General features: G+C 51.9%; 1 protein-coding gene across 1 annotated transcript in view; it reads left to right on the forward strand.

Moving 5' to 3' along the window:
- The window catches only part of SNX27 (sorting nexin 27), a 90,190-nt gene that overhangs the window by 59,184 nt on the left and 6,098 nt on the right, over nt 1–24,908 (forward strand). Inside the window, exons 9-12 of the mRNA XM_068252458.1 lie at nt 19,618–19,767; nt 19,852–19,980; nt 22,839–22,898; nt 22,980–23,042. Of these exons, the coding sequence (XP_068108559.1) occupies nt 19,618–19,767; nt 19,852–19,980; nt 22,839–22,898; nt 22,980–23,042 (402 nt within the window). The remainder of the gene's footprint in view (nt 1–19,617; nt 19,768–19,851; nt 19,981–22,838; nt 22,899–22,979; nt 23,043–24,908) is intronic.

A 24,908-nucleotide genomic window follows, 5' to 3' on the forward strand; every position in this document is an offset into this window, starting at 1 on the left:
TTTCGTCCTCCTTTCCTCCCACCCTTTCGTCCTCCTTTCCTCCCTCCCTTTCGTCCTCCTTTTCTTCCTCTTTCCTCCCTCCTTTTCTTCCTCTTTCCTCCCTCCTTTTCTTCCTCTTTCCTCCCTCCTTTTCTCCTCTTTCCTTCCTCTTTCCTCCCTCCCTTTCTTCCTCTTTCCTCCCTCCCTTTCGTCCTCTTTCCTCCCTCCCTTTCGTCCTCTTTCCTCCCTCCCTTTCGTCCTCTTTCCTCCCTCCCTTTCGTCCTCTTTCCTCCCTCCCTTTCGTCCTCTTTCCTCCCTCCCTTTCTTCCTCTTTCCTCCCTCCCTTTCGTCCTCTTTCCTCCCTCCCTTTCGTCCTCTTTCCTCCCTCCCTTTCGTCCTCTTTCCTCCCTCCCTTTCGTCCTCCTTTTCTTCCTCTTTCCTCCCTCCTTTTCTTCCTCTTTCCTCCCTCCTTTTCTTCCTCTTTCCTCCTCCTTTTCTTCCTCTTTCCTCCCTCCTTTCTTCCTCTTTCCTCCCTCCTTTCTTCCTCTTTCCTCCCTCCTTTCTTCCTCTTTCCTCCCTCCCTTTCGTCCTCTTTCCTCCCTCCCTTTCGTCCTTTCCTCCCTCCCTTTCGTCCTCTTTCCTCCCTCCCTTTCGTCCTCTTTCCTCCCTCCCTTTCGTCCTCTTTCCTCCCTCCCTTTCGTCCTCTTTCCTCCCTCCCTTTCGTCCTCTTTACTCCCTCCCTTTCGTCCTCTTTCCTCCCTCCCTTTCGTCCTCTTTCCTCCCTCCCTTTCGTCTCTTTCGTCCTCTTTCCTCCCTCCCTTTCGTCCTCTTTCGTCCTCTTTCCTCCCTCCCTTTCGTCCTCTTTCGTCCTCTTTCCTCCCTCCTTTTCTTTCTTCCTCTTTCCTCCCTCCTTTTCTTTCTTCCTCTTTCCTCCCTCCTTTTCTTTCTTCCTCTTTCCTCCCTCCTTTTCTTTCTTCCTCTTTCCTCCCTCCTTTTCTTTCTTCCTCTTTCCTCCCTCCTTTTCTTTCTTCCTCTTTCCTCCCTCCTTTTCTTTCTTCCTCTTTCCTCCCTCCTTTTCTTTCTTCCTCTTTCCTCCCTCCTTTCTTCCTCTTTCCTCCCTCCTTTCTTCCTCTTTCCTCCCTCCTTTCTTCCTCTTTCCTCCCTCCCTTTCTTCCTCTTTCCTCCCTCCCTTTCTTCCTCTTTCCTCCCTCCCTTTCTTCCTCTTTCCTCCCTCCTTTCTTCCTCTTTCCTCCCTCCTTTCTTCCTCTTTCCTCCCTCCCTTTCTTCCTCTTTCCTCCCTCCTTTCTTCCTCTTTCCTCCCTCCCTTTCTTCCTCTTTCCTCCCTCCCTTTCTTCCTCTTTCCTCCCTCCCTTTCTTCCTCTTTCCTCCCTCCCTTTCTTCCTCTTTCCTCCCTCCCTTTCGTCCTCTTTCCTCCCTCCCTTTCGTCCTCTTTCCTCCCTCCCTTTCGTCCTCTTTCCTCCCTCCCTTTCGTCCTCCTTTTCTTCCTCTTTCCTCCCTCCTTTTCTTCCTCTTTCCTCCCTCCTTTTCTTCCTCTTTCCTCCCTCCTTTCTTCCTCTTTCCTCCCTCCCTTTCGTCCTCTTTCCTCCCTCCCTTTCGTCCTCTTTCCTCCCTCCCTTTCGTCCTCTTTCCTCCCTCCCTTTCGTCCTCTTTCCTCCCTCCCTTTCGTCCTCCTTTTCTTCCTCTTTCCTCCCTCCTTTTCTTCCTCTTTCCTCCCTCCTTTTCTTCCTCTTTCCTCCCTCCTTTCTTCCTCTTTCCTCCCTCCTTTCTTCCTCTTTCCTCCCTCCCTTTCTTCCTCTTTCCTCCCTCCTTTTCTTCCTCTTTCCTCCCTCCCTTTCTTCCTCTTTCCTCCCTCCCTTTCTTCCTCTTTCCTCCCTCCCTTTCTTCCTCTTTCCTCCCTCCCTTTCTTCCTCTTTCCTCCCTCCCTTTCGTCCTCTTTCCTCCCTCCTTTTCTTCCTCTTTCCTCCCTCCTTTCCTCCTCTTTCCTCCCTCCTTTCCTCCTCTTTCCTTCCTCTTTCCTCCCTCCTTTTCTTCCTCTTTCCTCCCTCCTTTTCTTCCTCTTTCCTCCCTCCCTTTCTTCCTCTTCCTCCCTCCCTTTCTTCCTCTTTCCTCCCTCCTTTCTTCCTCTTTCCTCCCTCCTTTCTTCCTCTTTCCTCCCTCCTTTCTTCCTCTTTCCTCCCTCCCTTTCGTCCTCTTTCCTCCCTCCCTTTCGTCCTCTTTCCTCCCTCCCTTTCGTCCTCTTTCCTCCCTCCCTTTCGTCCTCTTTCCTCCCTCCCTTTCGTCCTCTTTCCTCCCTCCCTTTCGTCCTCTTTCCTCCCTCCCTTTCGTCCTCTTTCCTCCCTCCCTTTCGTCCTCTTTCCTCCCTCCCTTTCGTCCTCTTTCCTCCCTCCCTTTCGTCCTCTTTCCTCCCTCCCTTTCGTCCTCTTTCCTCCCTCCCTTTCGTCCTCTTTCCTCCCTCCCTTTCGTCCTCTTTCCTCCCTCCCTTTCGTCCTCTTTCCTCCCTCCCTTTCGTCCTCTTTCCTCCCTCCCTTTCGTCCTCTTTCCTCCCTCCCTTTCGTCCTCTTTCCTCCCTCCCTTTCGTCCTCTTTCCTCCCTCCCTTTCGTCCTCTTTCCTCCCTCCCTTTCGTCCTCTTTCCTCCCTCCCTTTCGTCCTCTTTCCTCCCTCCCTTTCGTCCTCTTTCCTCCCTCCCTTTCGTCCTCTTTCCTCCCTCCCTTTCGTCCTCTTTCGTCCTCTTTCCTCCCTCCCTTCTTTCTTCCTCTTTCCTCCCTCCTTTTCTTTCTTCCTCTTTCCTCCCTCCTTTTCTTTCTTCCTCTTTCCTCCCTCCTTTTCTTTCTTCCTCTTTCCTCCCTCCTTTTCTTCCTCTTTCCTCCCTCCTTTTCTTCCTCTTTCCTCCCTCCTTTTCTTCCTCTTCCTCCCTCCTTTTCTTCCTCTTTCCTCCCTCCTTTTCTTCCTCTTTCCTCCCTCCTTTCCTCCTCTTTCCTCCTCTTCCTCCTCTTTTCTTCCTCTTTCCTCCCTTCTTTCCTCCCTCCTTTCCTCCTCTTTCCTTCCTCTTTCCTCCTCTTTCCTTCCTCTTTCCTCCCTCGCTTTCTTCCTCTTTCCTCCCTCCTTTCTTCCTCTTTCCTCCCTCCTTTCTTCCTCTTTCCTCCCTCCTTTCTTCCTCTTTCCTTCCTCTTTCCTCCCTCCCTTTCTTCCTCTTTCCTCCCTCCCTTTCTTCCTCTTTCCTCCCTCCTTTCTTCCTCTTTCCTCCCTCCTTTCTTCCTCTTTCCTCCCTCCTTTCTTTCTCTTTCCTCCCTCCTTTTCTTCCTCTTTCCTCCCTCCTTTCCTCCTCTTTCCTTCCTCTTTCCTCCCTCCCTTTCTTCCTCTTTCCTCCCTCCTTTCTTCCTCTTTCCTCCCTCCCTTTCTTCCTCTTTCCTCCCTCCTTTCTTCCTCTTTCCTCCCTCCTTTCTTCCTCTTTCCTCCCTCCTTTCTTCCTCTTTCCTCCCTCCTTTCTTCCTCTTTCCTCCCTCCTTTCTTCCTCTTTCCTCCCTCCTTTCTTCCTCTTTCCTCCCTCCTTTCTTCCTCTTTCCTCCCTCCTTTCTTCCTCTTTCCTCCCTCCTTTCTTCCTCTTTCCTCCCTCCCTTTCTTCCTCTTTCCTCCCTCCCTTTCGTCCTCTTTCCTCCCTCCTTTCGTCCTCTTTCCTCCCTCTTTCCTCCCTCCTTTTCTTCCTCTTTCCTCCCTCCTTTTCTTCCTCTTTCCTCCCTCCTTTTCTTCCTCTTTCCTCCCTCCTTTTCTTCCTCTTTCCTCCCTCCTTTCTTCCTCTTTCCTCCCTCCTTTCTTCCTCTTTCCTCCCTCCCTTTCTTCCTCTTTCCTCCCTCCCTTTCGTCCTCTTTCCTCCCTCCCTTTCGTCCTCTTTCCTCCCTCCCTTTCGTCCTCTTTCCTCCCTCCCTTTCGTCCTCTTTCCTCCCTCCCTTTCGTCCTCTTTCCTCCCTCCCTTTCGTCCTCTTTCCTCCCTCCCTTTCGTCCTCTTTCCTCCCTCCCTTTCGTCCTCTTTCCTCCCTCCCTTTCGTCCTCCTTTCCTCCCTCCCTTTCGTCCTCCTTTCCTCCCTCCCTTTCGTCCTCCTTTCCTCCCTCCCTTTCGTCCTCCTTTTCTTCCTCTTTCCTCCCTCCTTTTCTTCCTCTTTCCTCCCTCCTTTTCTTCCTCTTTCCTCCCTCCTTTTCCTCCTCTTTCCTTCCTCTTTCCTCCCTCCCTTTCTTCCTCTTTCCTCCCTCCCTTTCTTCCTCTTTCCTCCCTCCCTTTCGTCCTCTTTCCTCCCTCCCTTTCGTCCTCTTTCCTCCCTCCCTTTCGTCCTCTTTCCTCCCTCCCTTTCGTCCTCTTTCCTCCCTCCCTTTCGTCCTCTTTCCTCCCTCCCTTTTGTCCTCTTTCCTCCCTCCCTTTCGTCCTCTTTCCTCCCTCCCTTTCTTCCTCTTTCCTCCCTCCCTTTCGTCCTCTTTCCTCCCTCCCTTTCGTCCTCTTTCCTCCCTCCCTTTCGTCCTCTTTCCTCCCTCCCTTTCGTCCTCTTTCCTCCCTCCCTTTCGTCCTCTTTCCTCCCTCCTTTCGTCCTCCTTTTCTTCCTCTTTCCTCCCTCCTTTTCGTCCTCTTTCCTCCCTCCCTTTCTTCCTCTTTCCTCCCTCCTTTCTTCCTCTTTCCTCCCTCCCTTTCTTCCTCTTTCCTCCCTCCCTTTCGTCCTCTTTCCTCCCTCCCTTTCGTCCTCTTTCCTCCCTCCCTTTCGTCCTCTTTCCTCCCTCCCTTTCGTCCTCTTTCCTCCCTCCCTTTCGTCCTCTTTCCTCCCTCCCTTTCGTCCTCCTTTTCGTCCTCTTTCCTCCCTCCTTTCTTCCTCTTTCCTCCCTCCTTTCTTCCTCTTTCCTCCCTCCTTTCTTCCTCTTTCCTCCCTCCCTTTCGTCCTCTTTCCTCCCTCCCTTTCGTCCTCTTTCCTCCCTCCCTTTCGTCCTCTTTCCTCCCTCCCTTTCGTCCTCTTTCCTCCCTCCCTTTCGTCCTCTTTCCTCCCTCCCTTTCGTCCTCTTTCCTCCCTCCCTTTCGTCCTCTTTCCTCCCTCCCTTTCGTCCTCTTTCCTCCCTCCCTTTCGTCCTCTTTCGTCCTCTTCCTCCCTCCCTTTCGTCCTCTTTCCTCCCTCCTTTTCTTTCTTCCTCTTTCCTCCCTCCTTTTCTTTCTTCCTCTTTCCTCCCTCCTTTTCTTTCTTCCTCTTTCCTCCCTCCTTTTCTTTCTTCCTCTTTCCTCCCTCCTTTTCTTTCTTCCTCTTTCCTCCCTCCTTTTCTTTCTTCCTCTTTCCTCCCTCCTTTTCTTTCTTCCTCTTTCCTCCCTCCTTTTCTTTCTTCCTCTTTCCTCCCTCCTTTCTTCCTCTTTCCTCCCTCCTTTCTTCCTCTTTCCTCCCTCCCTTTCTTCCTCTTTCCTCCCTCCCTTTCTTCCTCTTTCCTCCCTCCCTTTCTTCCTCTTTCCTCCCTCCTTTCTTCTCTTTCCTCCCTCCTTTCTTCCTCTTTCCTCCCTCCTTTCTTCCTCTTTCCTCCCTCCTTTCTTCCTCTTTCCTCCCTCCCTTTCTTCCTCTTTCCTCCCTCCCTTTCTTCCTCTTCTCCTCCCTCCCTTTCGTCCTCTTTCCTCCCTCCCTTTCGTCCTCTTTCCTCCCTCCCTTTCGTCCTCTTTCCTCCCTCCCTTTCGTCCTCTTTCCTCCCTCCCTTTCGTCCTCTTTCCTCCCTCCCTTTCGTCCTCCTTTTCTTCCTCTTTCTCCTCCTTTTCTTCCTCTTTCCTCCCTCCTTTTCTTCCTCTTTCCTCCCTCCTTTCTTCCTCTTTCCTCCCTCCTTTCTTCCTCTTTCCTCCCTCCCTTTCGTCCTCTTTCCTCCCTCCCTTTCGTCCTCTTTCCTCCCTCCCTTTCGTCCTCTTTCCTCCCTCCCTTTCGTCCTCTTTCCTCCCTCCCTTTCGTCCTCTTTCCTCCCTCCCTTTCGTCCTCTTTCCTCCCTCCCTTTCGTCCTCTTTCCTCCCTCCCTTTCGTCCTCTTTCCTCCCTCCCTTTCGTCCTCTTTCCTCCCTCCCTTTCGTCCTCCTTTTCTTCCCTCTTTCCTCCCTCCTTTTCTCCTCTTTCTCCCTTCCTTCTCTTTCCTCCCTCCTTTTCTTCCTCTTTCCTCCCTCCTTTCTTCCTCTTTCCTCCCTCCCTTTCTTCCTCTTTCCTCCCTCCCTTTCGTCCTCTTTCCTCCCTCCCTTTCGTCCTCTTTCCTCCCTCCCTTTCGTCCTCTTTCCTCCCTCCCTTTCGTCCTCTTTCCTCCCTCCCTTTCGTCCTCTTTCCTCCCTCCCTTTCGTCCTCTTTCCTCCCTCCCTTTCGTCCTCTTTCCTCCCTCCCTTTCGTCCTCTTTCCTCCCTCCCTTTCGTCCTCTTTCCTCCCTCCCTTTCGTCCTCTTTCCTCCCTCCTTTCGTCCTCTTTCCTCCCTCCCTTTCGTCCTCTTTCCTCCCTCCCTTTCGTCCTCTTTCCTCCCTCCCTTTCGTCCTCTTTCCTCCCTCCCTTTCGTCCTCTTTCCTCCCTCCCTTTCGTCCTCTTTCCTCCCTCCCTTTCGTCCTCTTTCCTCCCTCCCTTTCGTCCTCTTTCCTCCCTCCCTTTCGTCCTCTTTCCTCCCTCCCTTTCTTCCTCTTTCCTCCCTCCCTTTCGTCCTCTTTCCTCCCTCCCTTTCGTCCTCCTTTCCTCCCTCCCTTTCGTCCTCCTTTCTTCCTCTTTCCTCCCTCCCTTTCTTCCTCTTTCCTCCCTCCCTTTCGTCCTCTTTCCTCCCTCCCTTTCGTCCTCTTTCCTCCCTCCCTTTCGTCCTCTTTCCTCCCTCCCTTTCGTCCTCTTTCCTCCCTCCCTTTCGTCCTCTTTCTCTCCCTCCCTTTCGTCCTCTTTCCTCCCTCCCTTTCGTCCTCTTTCCTCCCTCCCTTTCGTCCTCTTTCCTCCCTCCCTTTCGTCCTCTTTCCTCCCTCCCTTTCGTCCTCTTTCCTCCCTCCCTTTCGTCCTCTTTCCTCCCTCCCTTTCGTCCTCTTTCCTCCCTCCCTTTCGTCCTCTTTCCTCCCTCCCTTTCGTCCTCCTTTCCTCCTCCCTTTCGTCCTCCTTTTCTTCCTCTTTCCTCCCTCCTTTTCTTCCTCTTTCCTCCCTCCTTTTCTTCCTCTTTCCTCCCTCCTTTCCTCCTCTTTCCTTCCTCTTTCCTCCCTCCCTTTCGTCCTCTTTCCTCCCTCCCTTTCGTCCTCTTTCCTCCCTCCCTTTCGTCCTCTTTCCTCCCTCCCTTTCGTCCTCTTTCCTCCCTCCCTTTCGTCCTCTTTCCTCCCTCCCTTTCGTCCTCTTTCCTCCCTCCCTTTCGTCCTCCTTTTCTTCCTCTTTCCTCCCTCCTTTTCTTCCTCTTTCCTCCCTCCTTTCTTCCTCTTTCCTCCCTCCTTTCTTCCTCTTTCCTCCCTCCCTTTCGTCCTCTTTCCTCCCTCCCTTTCGTCCTCTTTCCTCCCTCCCTTTCGTCCTCTTTCCTCCCTCCCTTTCGTCCTCTTTCCTCCCTCCTTTCGTCCTCTTTCCTCCCTCCCTTTCGTCCTCTTTCCTCCCTCCCTTTCGTCCTCTTTCCTCCCTCCCTTTCGTCCTCTTTCCTCCCTCTTCTCTTTCTCCTCCCTTTCTTCCTCTTCCTCCCTCCCTTTCGTCCTCTTTCCTCCCTCCCTTTCGTCCTCTTTCCTCCCTCCCTTTCGTCCTCTTTCCTCCCTCCCTTTCGTCCTCCTTTTCTTCCTCTTTCCTCCCTCCTTTTCGTCCTCTTTCCTCCCTCCCTTTCTTCCTCTTTCCTCCCTCCTTTCTTCCTCTTTCCTCCCTCCTTTTCTTCCTCTTTCCTCCCTCCTTTCCTCCTCTTTCCTCCCTCCTTTTCTTCCTCTTTCCTCCCTCCTTTTCTTCCTCTTTCCTCCCTCCTTTTCTTCCTCTTTCCTCCCTCCTTTCTTCTCTTTCCTCCCTCCTTTCCTCCTCTTTCCTTCCTCTTTCCTCCCTCCCTTTCGTCCTCTTTCCTCCCTCCCTTTCGTCCTCTTTCCTCCCTCCCTTTCGTCCTCTTTCCTCCCTCCCTTTCGTCCTCTTTCCTCCCTCCCTTTCGTCCTCTTTCCTCCCTCCCTTTCGTCCTCTTTCCTCCCTCCCTTTCGTCCTCTTTCCTCCCTCCCTTTCGTCCTCCTTTTCTTCCTCTTTCCTCCCTCCTTTTCTTCCTCTTTCCTCCCTCCTTTCTTCCTCTTTCCTCCCTCCTTTCGTCCTCTTTCCTCCCTCCCTTTCGTCCTCTTTCCTCCCTCCCTTTCGTCCTCTTTCCTCCCTCCCTTTCGTCCTCTTTCCTCCCTCCCTTTCGTCCTCTTTCCTCCCTCCCTTTCGTCCTCTTTCCTCCCTCCCTTTCGTCCTCTTTCCTCCCTCCCTTTCGTCCTCTTTCCTCCCTCCCTTTCGTCCTCTTTCCTCCCTCCCTTTCGTCCTCTTTCCTCCCTCCCTTTCTTCCTCTTTCCTCCCTCCCTTTCGTCCTCTTCCTCCCTCCCTTTCGTCCTCCTTTCTTCCTCTTTCCTCCCTCCTTTTCGTCCTCTTTCCTCCCTCCCTTTCTTCCTCTTTCCTCCCTCCTTTCTTCCTCTTTCCTCCCTCCTTTCTTCCTCTTTCCTCCCTCCCTTTCGTCCTCTTTCCTCCCTCCCTTTCGTCCTCTTTCCTCCCTCCCTTTCGTCCTCTTTCCTCCCTCCCTTTCGTCCTCTTTCCTCCCTCCCTTTCGTCCTCTTTCCTCCCTCCCTTTCGTCCTCTTTCCTCCCTCCCTTTCGTCCTCTTTCCTCCCTCCCTTTCGTCCTCTTTCCTCCCTCCCTTTCGTCCTCTTTCGTCCTCTTTCCTCCCTCCCTTTCGTCCTCTTTCCTCCCTCCTTTTCTTTCTTCCTCTTTCCTCCCTCCTTTTCTTTCTTCCTCTTTCCTCCCTCCTTTTCTTTCTTCCTCTTTCCTCCCTCCTTTTCTTTCTTCCTCTTTCCTCCCTCCTTTTCTTTCTTCCTCTTTCCTCCCTCCTTTTCTTTCTTCCTCTTTCCTCCCTCCTTTTCTTTCTTCCTCTTTCCTCCCTCCCTTTCGTCCTCCTTTCCTCCCTCCCTTTCGTCCTCCTTTTCTTCCTCTTTCCTCCCTCCTTTTCTTCCTCTTTCCTCCCTCCTTTTCTTCCTCTTTCCTCCCTCCTTTTCTTCCTCTTTCCTCCCTCCTTTCCTCCTCTTTCCTTCCTCTTTCCTCCCTCCCTTTCGTCCTCTTTCCTCCCTCCCTTTCGTCCTCTTTCCTCCCTCCCTTTCGTCCTCTTTCCTCCCTCCCTTTCGTCCTCTTTCCTCCCTCCCTTTCGTCCTCTTTCCTCCCTCCCTTTCGTCCTCTTTCCTCCCTCCCTTTCGTCCTCCTTTTCCTCCCTCCCTTTCGTCCTCCTTTCTTCCTCTTTCCTCCCTCCCTTTCTTCCTCTTTCCTCCCTCCCTTTCGTCCTCTTTCCTCCCTCCCTTTCGTCCTCTTTCCTCCCTCCCTTTCGTCCTCTTTCCTCCCTCCCTTTCGTCCTCTTTCCTCCCTCCCTTTCGTCCTCTTTCCTCCCTCCCTTTCGTCCTCTTTCCTCCCTCCCTTTCGTCCTCTTTCCTCCCTCCCTTTCGTCCTCTTTCCTCCCTCCCTTTCGTCCTCTTTCCTCCCTCCCTTTCGTCCTCTTTCCTCCTCCCTTTCGTCCTCTTTCCTCCCTCCCTTTCGTCCTCTTTACTCCCTCCCTTTCGTCCTCTTTCCTCCCTCCCTTTCGTCCTCTTTCCTCCCTCCTTTCGTCCTCTTTCCTCCCTCCCTTTCGTCCTCTTTCCTCCCTCCCTTTCGTCCTCCTTTTCTTCCTCTTTCCTCCCTCCTTTTCTTCCTCTTTCCTCCCTCCTTTTCTTCCTCTTTCCTCCCTCCTTTTCTTCCTCTTTCCTCCCTCCTTTCCTCCTCTTTCCTTCCTCTTTCCTCCCTCCCTTTCGTCCTCTTTCCTCCCTCCCTTTCGTCCTCTTTCCTCCCTCCCTTTCGTCCTCTTTCCTCCCTCCCTTTCGTCCTCTTTCCTCCCTCCCTTTCGTCCTCTTTCCTCCCTCCCTTTCGTCCTCTTTCCTCCCTCCCTTTCGTCCTCTTTCCTCCCTCCCTTTCGTCCTCCTTTTCTTCCTCTTTCCTCCCTCCTTTTCTTCCTCTTTCCTCCCTCCTTTCTTCCTCTTTCCTCCCTCCTTTCTTCCTCTTTCCTCCCTCCCTTTCGTCCTCTTTCCTCCCTCCCTTTCGTCCTCTTTCCTCCCTCCCTTTCGTCCTCTTTCCTCCCTCCCTTTCGTCCTCTTTCCTCCCTCCCTTTCGTCCTCTTTCCTCCCTCCCTTTCGTCCTCTTTCCTCCCTCCCTTTCGTCCTCTTTCCTCCCTCCCTTTCGTCCTCTTTCCTCCCTCCCTTTCGTCCTCTTTCCTCCCTCCCTTTCTTCCTCTTTCCTCCCTCCCTTTCGTCCTCTTTCCTCCCTCCCTTTCGTCCTCTTTCCTCCCTCCCTTTCGTCCTCTTTCCTCCCTCCCTTTCGTCCTCCTTTTCTTCCTCTTTCCTCCTCCTTTTCGTCCTCTTTCCTCCCTCCCTTTCTTCCTCTTTCCTCCCTCCTTTCTTCCTCTTTCCTCCCTCCTTTCTTCCTCTTTCCTCCCTCCCTTTCGTCCTCTTTCCTCCCTCCCTTTCGTCCTCTTTCCTCCCTCCCTTTCGTCCTCTTTCCTCCCTCCCTTTCGTCCTCTTTCCTCCCTCCCTTTCGTCCTCTTTCCTCCCTCCCTTTCGTCCTCTTTCCTCCCTCCCTTTCGTCCTCTTTCCTCCCTCCCTTTCGTCCTCTTTCCTCCCTCCCTTTCGTCCTCTTTCCTCCCTCCCTTTCGTCCTCTTTCGTCCTCTTTCCTCCCTCCCTTTCGTCCTCTTTCCTCCCTCCTTTTCTTTCTTCCTCTTTCCTCCCTCCTTTTCTTTCTTCCTCTTTCCTCCCTCCTTTTCTTTCTTCCTCTTTCCTCCCTCCTTTTCTTTCTTCCTCTTTCCTCCCTCCTTTTCTTTCTTCCTCTTTCCTCCCTCCTTTTCTTTCTTCCTCTTTCCTCCCTCCTTTTCTTTCTTCCTCTTTCCTCCCTCCTTTTCTTTCTTCCTCTTTCCTCCCTCCTTTCTTCCTCTTTCCTCCCTCCTTTCTTCCTCTTTCCTCCCTCCCTTTCTTCCTCTTTCCTCCCTCCCTTTCTTCCTCTTTCCTCCCTCCCTTTCTTCCTCTTTCCTCCCTCCTTTCTTCCTCTTTCCTCCCTCCTTTCTTCCTCTTTCCTCCCTCCTTTCTTCCTCTTTCCTCCCTCCCTTTCTTCCTCTTTCCTCCCTCCCTTTCGTCCTCTTTCCTCCCTCCCTTTCGTCCTCTTTCCTCCCTCCCTTTCGTCCTCTTTCCTCCCTCCCTTTCGTCCTCTTTCCTCCCTCCCTTTCGTCCTCTTTCCTCCCTCCCTTTCGTCCTCTTTCCTCCCTCCCTTTCGTCCTCCTTTCTTCCTCTTTCCTCCCTCCTTTTCGTCCTCTTTCCTCCCTCCCTTTCTTCCTCTTTCCTCCCTCCTTTCTTCCTCTTTCCTCCCTCCCTTTCGTCCTCTTTCCTCCCTCCCTTTCGTCCTCTTTCCTCCCTCCCTTTCGTCCTCTTTCCTCCCTCCCTTTCGTCCTCTTTCCTCCCTCCCTTTCTTCCTCTTTCCTCCCTCCTTTCTTCCTCTTTCCTCCCTCCTTTCTTCCTCTTTCCTCCCTCCCTTTCTTCCTCTTTCCTCCCTCCCTTTCGTCCTCTTTCCTCCCTCCCTTTCGTCCTCTTTCCTCCCTCCCTTTCGTCCTCTTTCCTCCCTCCCTTTCGTCCTCTTTCCTCCCTCCCTTTCGTCCTCTTTCCTCCCTCCCTTTCGTCCTCTTTCCTCCCTCCCTTTCGTCCTCTTTCCTCCCTCCCTTTCGTCCTCTTCCTCCCTCCCTTTCGTCCTCTTTCCTCCCTCCCTTTCGTCCTCTTTCCTCCCTCCCTTTCGTCCTCTTTCCTCCCTCCCTTTCGTCCTCTTTCCTCCCTCCCTTTCGTCCTCTTTCCTCCCTCCCTTTCGTCCTCTTTCCTCCCTCCCTTTCGTCCTCTTTCCTCCCTCCCTTTCGTCCTCTTTCCTCCCTCCCTTTCGTCCTCTTTCCTCCCTCCCTTTCGTCCTCTTTCCTCCCTCCCTTTCGTCCTCTTTCCTCCCTCCCTTTCGTCCTCTTTCCTCCCTCCCTTTCGTCCTCCTTTTCCTCCCTCCCTTTCGTCCTCCTTTCTTCCTCTTTCCTCCCTCCCTTTCTTCCTCTTTCCTCCCTCCCTTTCTTCCTCTTTCCTCCCTCCCTTTCGTCCTCTTTCCTCCCTCCCTTTCGTCCTCTTTCCTCCCTCCCTTTCGTCCTCTTTCCTCCCTCCCTTTCGTCCTCTTTCCTCCCTCCCTTTCGTCCTCTTTCCTCCCTCCCTTTCGTCCTCTTTCCTCCCTCCCTTTCGTCCTCTTTCCTCCCTCCCTTTCGTCCTCTTTCCTCCCTCCCTTTCGTCCTCTTTCCTCCCTCCCTTTCGTCCTCTTTCCTCCCTCCCTTTCGTCCTCTTTCCTCCCTCCCTTTCGTCCTCTTTCCTCCCTCCCTTTCGTCCTCTTTCCTCCCTCCCTTTCGTCCTCTTTCCTCCCTCCCTTTCGTCCTCTTTCCTCCCTCCCTTTCGTCCTCTTTCCTCCCTCCCTTTCGTCCTCCTTTCCTCCCTCCCTTTCGTCCTCCTTTTCTTCCTCTTTCCTCCCTCCTTTTCTTCCTCTTTCCTCCCTCCTTTTCTTCCTCTTTCCTTCCTCTTTCCTCCCTCCCTTTCTTCCTCTTTCCTCCCTCCCTTTCTTCCTCTTTCCTCCCTCCCTTTCGTCCTCTTTCCTCCCTCCCTTTCGTCCTCTTTCCTCCCTCCCTTTCGTCCTCTTTCCTCCCTCCCTTTCGTCCTCTTTCCTCCCTCCCTTTCGTCCTCTTTCCTCCCTCCCTTTCGTCCTCTTTCCTCCCTCCCTTTCGTCCTCTTTCCTCCCTCCCTTTCTTCCTCTTTCCTCCCTCCCTTTCGTCCTCTTTCCTCCCTCCCTTTCGTCCTCTTTCCTCCCTCCCTTTCGTCCTCCTTTTCTTCCTCTTTCCTCCCTCCTTTTCTTCCTCTTTCCTCCCTCCTTTTCTTCCTCTTTCCTCCCTCCTTTCTTCCTCTTTCCTCCCTCCCTTTCGTCCTCTTTCCTCCCTCCCTTTCGTCCTCTTTCCTCCCTCCCTTTCGTCCTCTTTCCTCCCTCCCTTTCGTCCTCTTTCCTCCCTCCCTTTCGTCCTCTTTCCTCCCTCCCTTTCGTCCTCTTTCCTCCCTCCCTTTCGTCCTCTTTCCTCCCTCCCCTTTCGTCCTCTTTCCTCCCTCCCTTTCTTCCTCTTTCCTCCCTCCCTTTCGTCCTCTTTCCTCCCTCCCTTTCGTCCTCTTTCCTCCCTCCCTTTCGTCCTCTTTCCTCCCTCCCTTTCGTCCTCCTTTTCTTCCTCTTTCCTCCCTCCTTTTCGTCCTCTTTCCTCCCTCCCTTTCTTCCTCTTTCCTCCCTCCTTTCTTCCTCTTTCCTCCCTCCCTTTCGTCCTCTTTCCTCCCTCCCTTTCGTCCTCTTTCCTCCCTCCCTTTCGTCCTCTTTCCTCCCTCCCTTTCGTCCTCTTTCCTCCCTCCCTTTCGTCCTCTTTCCTCCCTCCCTTTCGTCCTCTTTCCTCCTCCCTTTCGTCCTCTTTCCTCCTTCCCTTTCGTCCTCTTTCCTCCCTCCCTTTCGTCCTCTTTCGTCCTCTTTCCTCCCTCCCTTTCGTCCTCTTTCGTCCTCTTTCCTCCCTCCTTTTCTTTCTTCCTCTTTCCTCCCTCCTTTTCTTTCTTCCTCTTTCCTCCCTCCTTTTCTTTCTTCCTCTTTCCTCCCTCCTTTTCTTTCTTCCTATTTCCTCCCTCCTTTTCTTTCTTCCTCTTTCCTCCCTCCTTTTCTTTCTTCCTCTTTCCTCCCTCCTTTCTTTCTTCCTCTTTCCTCCCTCCTTTTCTTTCTTCCTCTTTCCTCCCTCCTTTTCTTTCTTCCTCTTTCCTCCCTCCTTTTCTTTCTTCCTCTTTCCTCCCTCCTTTTCTTTCTTCCTCTTTCCTCCCTCCTTTTCTTTCTTCCTCTTTCCTCCCTCCTTTTCTTTCTTCCTCTTTCCTCCCTCCTTTTCTTTCTTCCTCTTTCCTCCCTCCTTTCTTCCTCTTTCCTCCCTCCCTTTCTTCCTCTTTCTCCCTCCCTTTCTTCCTCTTTCCTCCCTCCCTTTCTTCCTCTTTCCTCCCTCCTTTCTTCCTCTTTCCTCCCTCCTTTCTTCCTCTTTCCTCCCTCCTTTCTTCCTCTTTCCTCCCTCCCTTTCTTCCTCTTTCCTCCCTCCCTTTCTTCCTCTTTCCTCCTCCCTTTCGTCCTCTTTCCTCCCTCCCTTTCGTCCTCTTTCCTCCCTCCCTTTCGTCCTCTTTCCTCCCTCCCTTTCGTCCTCTTTCCTCCCTCCCTTTCGTCCTCTTTCCTCCCTCCCTTTCGTCCTCTTTCCTCCCTCCCTTTCGTCCTCTTTCCTCCCTCCCTTTCGTCCTCTTTCCTCCCTCCCTTTCGTCCTCCTTTCCTCCCTCCCTTTCGTCCTCCTTTCCTCTTTCCTCCCTCCTTTTCTTCCTCTTTCCTCCCTCCTTTTCTTCCTCTTTCCTCCCTCCTTTCCTCCTCTTTCCTTCCTCTTTCCTCCCTCCCTTTCGTCCTCTTTCCTCCCTCCCTTTCGTCCTCTTTCCTCCCTCCCTTTCGTCCTCTTCCTCCCTCCCTTTCGTCCTCTTTCCTCCCTCCCTTTCGTCCTCTTTCCTCCCTCCCTTTCTTCCTCTTTCCTCCCTCCCTTTCGTCCTCTTTCCTCCCTCCCTTTCGTCCTCTTTCCTCCCTCCCTTTCGTCCTCCTTTTCTTCCTCTTTCCTCCCTCCTTTTCTTCCTCTTTCCTCCCTCCTTTCTTCCTCTTTCCTCCCTCCTTTCTTCCTCTTTCCTCCCTCCCTTTCGTCCTCTTTCCTCCCTCCCTTTCGTCCTCTTTCCTCCCTCCCTTTCGTCCTCTTTCCTCCCTCCCTTTCGTCCTCTTTCCTCCCTCCCTTTCGTCCTCTTTCCTCCCTCCCTTTCGTCCTCTTTCCTCCCTCCCTTTCGTCCTCTTTCCCTCCCTCCCTTTCGTCCTCTTTCCTCCCTCCCTTTCGTCCTCTTTCCTCCCTCCCTTTCGTCCTCTTTCCTCCCTCCCTTTCGTCCTCTTTCGTCCTCTTTCCTCCCTCCCTTTCGTCCTCTTTCCTCCCTCCTTTCCTCCTCTTTCCTCCCTCCTTTCCTCCTCTTTCCTTCCTCTTTCCTCCTCTTTCCTTCCTCTTTCCTCCCTCGCTTTCTTCCTCTTTCCTCCCTCCTTTCTTCCTCTTTCCTCCCTCCTTTCTTCCTCTTTCCTCCCTCCTTTCTTCCTCTTTCCTTCCTCCTTTCTTCCTCTTTCCTTCCTCTTTCCTCCTCTTTCCTTCCTCTTTCCTCCCTCCCTTTCTTCCTCTTTCCTCCCTCCCTTTCTTCCTCTTTCCTCCCTCCCTTTCTTCCTCTTTCCTCCCTCCCTTTCTTCCTCTTTCCTCCCTCCTTTCTTCCTCTTTCCTCCCTCCTTTCTTCCTCTTTCCTCCCTCCTTTCTTCCTCTTTCCTCCCTCCTTTCTTTCTCTTTCCTCCCTCCTTTTCTTCCTCTTTCCTCCCTCCTTTCCTCCTCTTTCCTTCCTCTTTCCTCCCTCCCTTTCTTCCTCTTTCCTCCCTCCTTTCTTCCTCTTTCCTCCCTCCTTTCTTCCTCTTTCCTCCCTCCTTTCTTCCTCTTTCCTCCCTCCCTTTCTTCCTCTTTCCTCCCTCCCTTTCTTCCTCTTTCCTCCCTCCTTTCTTCCTCTTTCCTCCCTCCTTTCTTCCTCTTTCCTCCCTCCTTTCTTCCTCTTTCCTCCCTCCTTTCTTCCTCTTTCCTCCCTCCTTTCTTCCTCTTTCCTCCCTCCCTTTCTTCCTCTTTCCTCCCTCCCTTTCTTCCTCTTCCTCCCTCCCTTTCGTCCTCTTTCCTCCCTCCCTTTCGTCCTCTTTCCTCCCTCCCTTTCGTCCTCTTTCCTCCCTCCCTTTCGTCCTCTTTCCTCCCTCCTTTCGTCCTCTTTCCTCCCTCCCTTTCGTCCTCTTTCCTCCCTCCCTTTCGTCCTCCTTTTCTTCCTCTTTCCTCCCTCCTTTTCTTCCTCTTTCCTCCCTCCTTTTCTTCCTCTTTCCTCCCTCCTTTCTTCCTCTTTCCTCCCTCCTTTCTTCCTCTTTCCTCCCTCCCTTTCTTCCTCTTTCCTCCCTCCCTTTCGTCCTCTTTCCTCCCTCCCTTTCGTCCTCTTTCCTCCCTCCCTTTCGTCCTCTTTCCTCCCTCCCTTTCGTCCTCTTTCCTCCCTCCCTTTCGTCCTCTTTCCTCCCTCCCTTTCGTCCTCCTTTCCTCCCTCCCTTTCGTCCTCCTTTCCTCCCTCCCTTTCGTCCTCCTTTTCTTCCTCTTTCCTCCCTCCTTTTCTTCCTCTTTCCTCCCTCCTTTTCTTCCTCTTTCCTCCCTCCTTTTCTTCCTCTTTCCTCCCTCCTTTCCTCCTCTTTCCTTCCTCTTTCCTCCCTCCCTTTCTTCCTCTTTCCTCCCTCCCTTTCGTCCTCTTTCCTCCCTCCCTTTCGTCCTCTTTCCTCCCTCCCTTTCGTCCTCTTTCCTCCCTCCCTTTCGTCCTCTTTCCTCCTCCCTTTCGTCCTCTTTCCTCCCTCCCTTTCGTCCTCTTTCCTCCCTCCCTTTCGTCCTCTTTCCTCCCTCCCTTTCGTCCTCTTTCCTCCCTCCCTTTCGTCCTCTTTCCTCCCTCCCTTTCGTCCTCTTTCCTCCCTCCCTTTCGTCCTCTTTCCTCCCTCCCTTTCGTCCTCCTTTTCTTCCTCTTTCCTCCCTCCTTTTCTTCCTCTTTCCTCCCTCCTTTTCTTCCTCTTTCCTCCCTCCTTTCTTCCTCTTTCCTCCCTCCTTTCGTCCTCTTTCCTCCCTCCCTTTCGTCCTCTTTCCTCCCTCCCTTTCGTCCTCTTTCCTCCCTCCCTTTCGTCCTCTTTCCTCCCTCCCTTTCGTCCTCTTTCCTCCCTCCCTTTCGTCCTCTTTCCTCCCTCCCTTTCGTCCTCTTTCCTCCCTCCCTTTCGTCCTCTTTCCTCCCTCCCTTTCGTCCTCTTTCCTCCCTCCCTTTCGTCCTCTTTCCTCCCTCCCTTTCGTCCTCTTTCCTCCCTCCCTTTCGTCCTCTTTCCTCCCTCCCTTTCGTCCTCTTTCCTCCCTCCCTTTCGTCCTCTTTCGTCCTCTTTCCTCCCTCCCTTTCGTCCTCTTTCGTCCTCTTTCCTCCCTCCCTTTCGTCCTCTTTCGTCCTCTTTCCTCCCTCCCTTTCGTCCTCTTTCGTCCTCTTTCCTCCCTCCCTTTCGTCCTCTTTCGTCCTCTTTCCTCCCTCCTTTTCTTTCTTCCTCTTTCCTCCCTCCTTTTCTTTCTTCCTCTTTCCTCCCTCCTTTTCTTTCTTCCTCTTTCCTCCCTCCTTTTCTTTCTTCCTCTTTCCTCCCTCCTTTTCTTTCTTCCTCTTTCCTCCCTCCTTTTCTTTCTTCCTCTTTCCTCCCTCCTTTCCTCCTCTTTCCTTCCTCTTTCCTCCCTCCTTTCCTCCTCTTTCCTCCCTCCTTTCCTCCTCTTTCCTTCCTCTTTCCTCCTCTTTCCTTCCTCTTTCCTCCTCTTTCCTTCCTCTTTCCTCCCTCCCTTTCTTCCTCTTTCCTCCTCCTTTCTTCCTCTTTCCTCCCTCCTTTCTTCCTCTTTCCTCCCTCCTTTCTTCCTCTTTCCTCCCTCCTTTCTTCCTCTTTCCTTCCTCTTTCCTCCTCTTTCCTTCCTCTTTCCTCCTCTTTCCTTCCTCTTTCCTCCCTCCCTTTCTTCCTCTTTCCTCCCTCCCTTTCTTCCTCTTTCCTCCCTCCTTTCTTCCTCTTTCCTCCCTCCTTTCTTCCTCTTTCCTCCCTCCTTTCTTCCTCTTTCCTCCCTCCTTTCTTTCTCTTTCCTCCCTCCTTTTCTTCCTCTTTCCTCCCTCCTTTCCTCCTCTTTCCTTCCTCTTTCCTCCCTCCCTTTCTTCCTCTTTCCTCCCTCCCTTTCTTCCTCTTTCCTCCCTCCCTTTCTTCCTCTTTCCTCCCTCCTTTCTTCCTCTTTCCTCCCTCCTTTCTTCCTCTTTCCTCCCTCCCTTTCTTCCTCTTTCCTCCCTCCTTTCTTCCTCTTTCCTCCCTCCTTTCTTCCTCTTTCCTCCCTCCTTTCTTCCTCTTTCCTCCCTCCTTTCTTCCTCTTTCCTCCCTCCCTTTCGTCCTCTTTCCTCCCTCCCTTTCTTCCTCTTTCCTCCCTCCCTTTCGTCCTCTTTCCTCCCTCCCTTTCGTCCTCCTTTTCTTCCTCTTTCCTCCCTCCTTTCTTCCTCTTTCCTCCCTCCTTTCTTCCTCTTTCCTCCCTCCCTTTCTTCCTCTTTCCTCCCTCCCTTTCTTCCTCTTTCCTCCCTCCCTTTCTTCCTCTTTCCTCCCTCCCTTTCTTCCTCTTTCCTCCCTCCCTTTCGTCCTCTTTCCTCCCTCCCTTTCGTCCTCTTTCCTCCCTCCCTTTCGTCCTCTTTCCTCCCTCCCTTTCGTCCTCTTTCCTCCCTCCCTTTCGTCCTCTTTCCTCCCTCCCTTTCTTCCTCTTTCCTCCCTCCCTTTCTTCCTCTTTCCTCCCTCCCTTTCGTCCTCTTTCCTCCCTCCCTTTCGTCCTCTTTCCTCCCTCCCTTTCGTCCTCTTTCCTCCCTCCCTTTCGTCCTCCTTTTCTTCCTCTTTCCTCCCTCCTTTTCTTCCTCTTTCCTCCCTCCTTTTCTTCCTCTTTCCTCCCTCCTTTTCTTCCTCTTTCCTCCCTCCTTTCTTCCTCTTTCCTCCCTCCCTTTCTTCCTCTTTCCTCCCTCCCTTTCTTCCTCTTTCCTCCCTCCCTTTCGTCCTCTTTCCTCCCTCCCTTTCGTCCTCTTTCCTCCCTCCCTTTCGTCCTCTTTCCTCCCTCCCTTTCGTCCTCTTTCCTCCCTCCCTTTCGTCCTCTTTCCTCCCTCCCTTTCGTCCTCTTTCCTCCCTCCCTTTCGTCCTCTTTCCTCCCTCCCTTTCGTCCTCTTTCCTCCCTCCCTTTCGTCCTCTTTCCTCCCTCCCTTTCGTCCTCTTTCCTCCCTCCCTTTCGTCCTCTTTCCTCCCTCCCTTTCGTCCTCTTTCCTTCCTCTTTCCTCCCTCCTCTTTCCTTCTCGCTTGTCCCTCTTTCAAAGCTGATGAACAGGTCTGTAGAAAAATACATGTGCTTCTCTACTGAAAATGTGCGCAATTAACTCTAAACTTTATTTCCACCCTTTAAGATGATTTATTCCTTGTTTGTAAATGTTAATGTGAAGCACAGTAGAAACGACCAGTGTGGTCTAAATTATAAAACTACGTCCATTGCTTATGAATTCTTTGTGGTACGCATTACTAGGGGTGTTTGTGAGGGCGTGGTTAGAGGTGGGGCAGGGGCGTGTCTTTGCGGAGTCCCTCTTTATCTCAAAATGTTGGGAGATATGCACTTTCTGAGCACCCTGTAAATATATTGCCACCACATATGACCGTTTTTTTCGTTCTCCTGTAGTACCTGAACATGTTACGGAGCTGCGAAGGCTACAATGAGATTATGTTCCCGCACTGTTCCTGCGATTCCCGCCGCAAGGGTCACGTCATTGCCGCTATCAGTATCAAGCACTTCAAGCTCCTAGCCTGCACGGAGGAGGGGCAGCTGGAGGTGAGGATCGGCGGGACCTGTGTTGTGGGCGAGTGACTGGACAGGTGTTGAATATAGAACTGATGTCTCCCCCCTCTGTTATAGAACCAGGTGATTGCGTTTGAGTGGGATGAGATGCAGCGGTGGGACACGGATGAAGAGGGCATGGCCTTCTGCTTCGAGTACGCCCGGGGCGAGAAGAAGCCCCGATGGGTTAAAATCTTCACTCCTTATGTGAGTATGTGGCAGAAACTGGTTTTGTTAGCAGGACAAAATGGCATCTGTAGTTACAAACAAAATGCAGCTATAAGCTACAGTTTGCGAACCCCGTCACCATAATCCTTAGATGTTGTTTAACTTTCTCCAGCAGCTTTCTACACCAATCACTGCTGTGGTGCTGCCCGCTGGTTTTGTAGCTTCCTTATGTGTCTCCTGCCCCCAGTGCAGTGCTGTCGTCAGTATAACCATTGTAGCTGTGGTAAAATTATACATGCGCTCTCCAGATATAAATAAATGTTGATGGCCAAACAAATTACCAGCTGCTAAGGCTGCCACATTCACTCAGGTGCAAGAACAATGTCCTGAAATCCTCAGCACTCGGTTCAGGCAAATATTTTCACAGGTGGTCGTATCTGTAGTCACCCAGCGTTTGGGCAACATAAAGCACAAGGTGGCCACCACCAGAAAAATCCAACTAGTATTAAGTGGCTTTAAAAGAGATCAAATTTTTCATTAACCCTTTTGGGACTGGCCGCCTAGCCCCCCTTAAAGCAGTAGGATCAGCCATACTATGCCAGGGAAAAAAACACATATATAAGTAGATAAATACTTGATCTACTTACATAACACATGTATTATACTGTCCACGTTTTGATTTCAGTGAATGTTATATAGTAAATTACGAGAATTCTGTTCCTGGTGGGGGCCATGTCTTTTGCCCACAGTTAAGGCTAAATCCTGATGTCATTTCTGCCCTTTACTTTTTTTCTTGTCTCCTCCAATCGCTGAGTCGCCTCAGCCTTGCTTGTAAACACAAGTGAGTAGGGGATTAGGTTTCAGATAAGAAGCTGGCAGGGAAATAAAGGGAAGAGGAGGAATAGATTATAGATAAAAAGAACCCCCAGCATGCAATTATTTGGCACGACTACTAAAGTGTCGGTGTTCCTTAAGTATATAACTCCAAATCATAACAGCAGAAAAAGTTTTGAATGCATGCTTAGCATCTTTATCACTTAATACACTCAGACCAGTTGCTGTTGAAATTTGATTTTTATGGTGACAATCCCGCTTTAAGGACCAGGCGATTTTTGCATAGTGGGGGGTGGGATGGTGGGGGGGTTTGTGGTCCCCCCTGTAGCCAACAGCCTTTGCTCACCTCCCAGGCTCCAGCGATGAGCAGCTGTGGACCCCTTGGCTCTGACCGGCATCCCCGCTTGTACTGCTGCTAAGTTCTGGGAGCGGAGGGGTGCGCCGATCTCCAGGGGAACGGCAGGAAGGTGAGTGGATCCTCTTCTTTCCCCTCTACTGCCGCTGCTGCCTATAGTGATCACTGATCTGCCGGCGTTCATCGTGATCAGGAGCCAAGCGTGATGGCTCCTAATCACTGAGGGGAGATGTCAGCTGTCATATGACGGTTTAATCTCCCCTCTCCGGTGCGCACGATCGCGTCTGCAGTGGACATGGCGGGGCGTAGGTACCTATGCCACATCAGCCTAGGGCAGTCACAAGTGCGGCATAGGATTTACATGCAGCGGTCCTCAAAAGTTTAAACTTACATTGCAGGCATAACAGGGAACCTCATAACGGTGAACCTTCAGAAGAAGCAAGCATAGTGTGTACACACTAAAATCACGTGTGGTAATGTAGACAGGTGCCCAGTCTCCAATGACCAAACAGTTTCAACATTGCACCGCCATCAGGGATGGTTCTGAATGGCCCCCCACGGCGGCGGAATACCGAAAACGCTTGGGAATTGGAGACTGGGCATCTTTCCAAATTACGTACATGGGATTTTACTGTGTGTACACGCTACGCTTGCTATTTCTGAAGGGCCCTGGTTGTAAGGGCCCACAATGTGAGTCTTTTACTCCTGTTCTGTTCTTTGTGCTTTACCTTGACCAAGCACTGGGTGACTACAGATACGACCACCCAGGGCCGGATTTAAGCCAAGGCCACATAGGCCATGGCCTAGGGCACCACAGGATCAAAGGCGGGTAGCCAGCAGGCTATACTGGGGAGGGTCACATAGCTGTTTTTCTATACAGAAGGGGGGAGGGTCATCGGTCTTCTTATACTAGAGGGAGGGGTCATCAGGCTACCTATACTGTAGGTAAGTTTTTTTTTTTTTTTTTTTTTTTTTTTTTTTGTTTTTTTTCTGGCTACCTATGCTACAGGGAAGTCAATGGAGGGAGAGGGGAAGGGGGCATCTGGCTACCTATACTGGAGGGGGGAAGGGGTCATCTGGCTACCTATACTGGAAGGGGAAGGGGTCATCGGACTACCTGTACTAGAGGGAAAGGAGGGAGGGGTGATCTGACTACCTATACTGGAGGGGGGAAGGGGGTCATCTGGCTATCTATACCAAAGGTGGACGGCTGCTGACTGTGGCCTTGATTGGTAAAGAGTAAAAATTCGGCCCTGCGACCAGCTGTGAAAATATTTGCCTAAAGCTAGAGCTGACTATTTTATGACGTTGCCAGTATAACAATACTTCCAAATTTGTAACCTGCTGTCTGACGGCATAAGAGAGATCTGATGTGTTGCCATTTTTTAGAAGGGCTTATAAGCAGTAGGGGTGATTCGAAGCTATTCTCCGCGTTCAGATGTGGACAGGAAATTGCAGCTCGTTAAAATCAGTAGGCTGCTTCCAAATCCACTTGTGGGGAAAAACGGACGGTCAACAGCATTCTTTCACATTACACATGTGAATTGCTATAGCCGGCATGGCTAGAGGGATTTGTATGTGTACTCACATCACAACAAGAGCTGGAGACACGCTGCCACAAGTGGAAACTGGCCCTAAGTGAGAGGAGGAAACATTAGCAGTGCACCCATTTCTTTTGTGGCCTAACACCTTGTTCTATGTTTTTCAGTTTAACTACATGCATGAATGTTTTGAGAGGGTCTTTTGTGAGCTGAAATGGAGGAAAGAGGTAGGTAATGTGAGATGGACCCCTAAATTTCCATGTGCAGCATTCCCCCTAAAGTCTGACTTATCTTCTCCTGTTTGTCAGGTGGAGGAACAAGCAACGGACAAAGACAACAAGAACTGCACTCATGACAGTACGTGCAGCAAGGTAACTCCCCCTCCCCTTCCTGGCCAATCATTGCCTTCATTCCAACCCAACCAGTCACCACTCTTCCAATATCATCTCATGCCACTTCCTGCCATTCCAACTATCCACTTCCTCCGCTGTAATGACACAGTGCAGCTCGGAAGGATCCTTCCTGAGTATCACGCATGTTTAGTGGGAACTTGAATAATATTTCCTCAAAATTTCTCAGCATCTACACCTCTTACACTCCAGGAATTTTCAGGGTAGGGATGGGACCCCCCCCCCCAAACTCCCTCTGTGCCAAACTGCACCCCCCAGCCCCACTGGTTCCCGAGATAGGTTTCTGTAATCTATTTCTGGAACCAGCGGGGCTGGGGGGGTTCGGCACAGAGGTAGTTCCGGGGGGGGGGGGGGGGGGTGTTCCCCCTACCCTGAACATTTCGGGAGTGTAGATAGTGTGGAATCTGAGATATTTGGGGTGTTTAATGCGATAGCATTAAAAGGGAAACCGGCTTCTACTGCGCATGTGGGGCTGCACAACATGTGGGGCTGTACTATCTGTCCTTGCATTCCAACCTCTCCTAACGCTTCCTCGGCGGGTGAGAGTGTGGCGGGTGAGAGTGTGGCGAGTGTATATTGTCTTCCTGCTTTCTTGTGCTGCAATCTGATCATTTAAAGAGACTCTGTAACTTTAAAAAGATCCCCTGGGGGTACTCACCTCGGGTGGGGGAAGCCTCCGGATCCTAATGAGGCTTCCCCACGCCGTCCTGCATCCCACGGGGGTCCTCGCTGCAGCCCTCTGAACAGCCGGCGACAGGCCCGACTGTAATTTCAATATTTACCTTTTGCAGGCTCCAGCGGGGGTGCTGTGGCTGCATTCGGCTCGGAAATAGACGGAAATACCCGATCTCCGTCGGGTCCGCTCTACTGCGCAGGCGCCGGAGACTTGCGACTGTGCAGTAGAGCGGACCCCGACGGCGATCGGGTATTTCCGCCTACTTCGGAGCCGACAGCCATCAGAGCGCCTGCGCAGGAGCCAGGAAGGTAAATATTACATCACGGCTGTACGGAGGGGCTGCAGTGAGACCCCCGAGGGACGCAGGACTGCGTGGGAAGCCTCATTAGGATCCGGAGGCTTCCCCCACCCGAGGTGAGTACCCCCCAGGGGACGTTTTGCCGTTACAGTTCCTCTTTAACAAACCCACTTTTGCGTAGATATTTCAGTGCTGAAACCCCCATTAAATTATTGAAATGGCCTAGACTCTAATCCAATTCCTATATCTTTTATAGTCCCTTAAAGACAATCATTGACTAAACACTTGAGGGTTGATAAAAAGTGTGATCAGCATAAGTTGCCCCTTTTCTATTTGCAAGCATTGTACATTTTCTGAGTGTGTAGTTCATACTTCTACCCTGGGTGCTCATTAGGGGCATACATCTAAAAAACGCTGCAGGCAAATTTGGGCACAGGGTGAAACCCTGCCCTCTAGCTAAACGTCTACCTAAGGTAAAAACGAATCCTCTACTGCTAACCGAGCATTGTAATGTGGGCTGCTGCTATTGTTTTATTGTAATTTGGTCTGAATCTGGTGAATCCTAACCACATCTGGTGTTTGGCATTACCCTCGAGGGCTGTACCATGTGACATGGCACATGTAGCACGTCACTACTTACCCCAGTGTCATGTGGTACAGACTCTCGCTGTGATAGCTGACACTGGAGGAGGCTGGGATTTGGGCCAATGTGACGGCAGCCTACAACACACTGCACATGCTGACATCTATTGGAAATTGGTGTGCAGTGTGGGGACAGGTAATAGATCTAGCTAATGGTTCACCTGGTAGCAGATCAAACAATGTATGGCCACCTTTAGCAGTGATTTTATAA

The sequence above is a fragment of the Hyperolius riggenbachi genome, chromosome 9 (genome assembly GCF_040937935.1).
Source record: "Hyperolius riggenbachi isolate aHypRig1 chromosome 9, aHypRig1.pri, whole genome shotgun sequence".
Classification (NCBI taxonomy): domain Eukaryota; kingdom Metazoa; phylum Chordata; class Amphibia; order Anura; family Hyperoliidae; genus Hyperolius; species Hyperolius riggenbachi.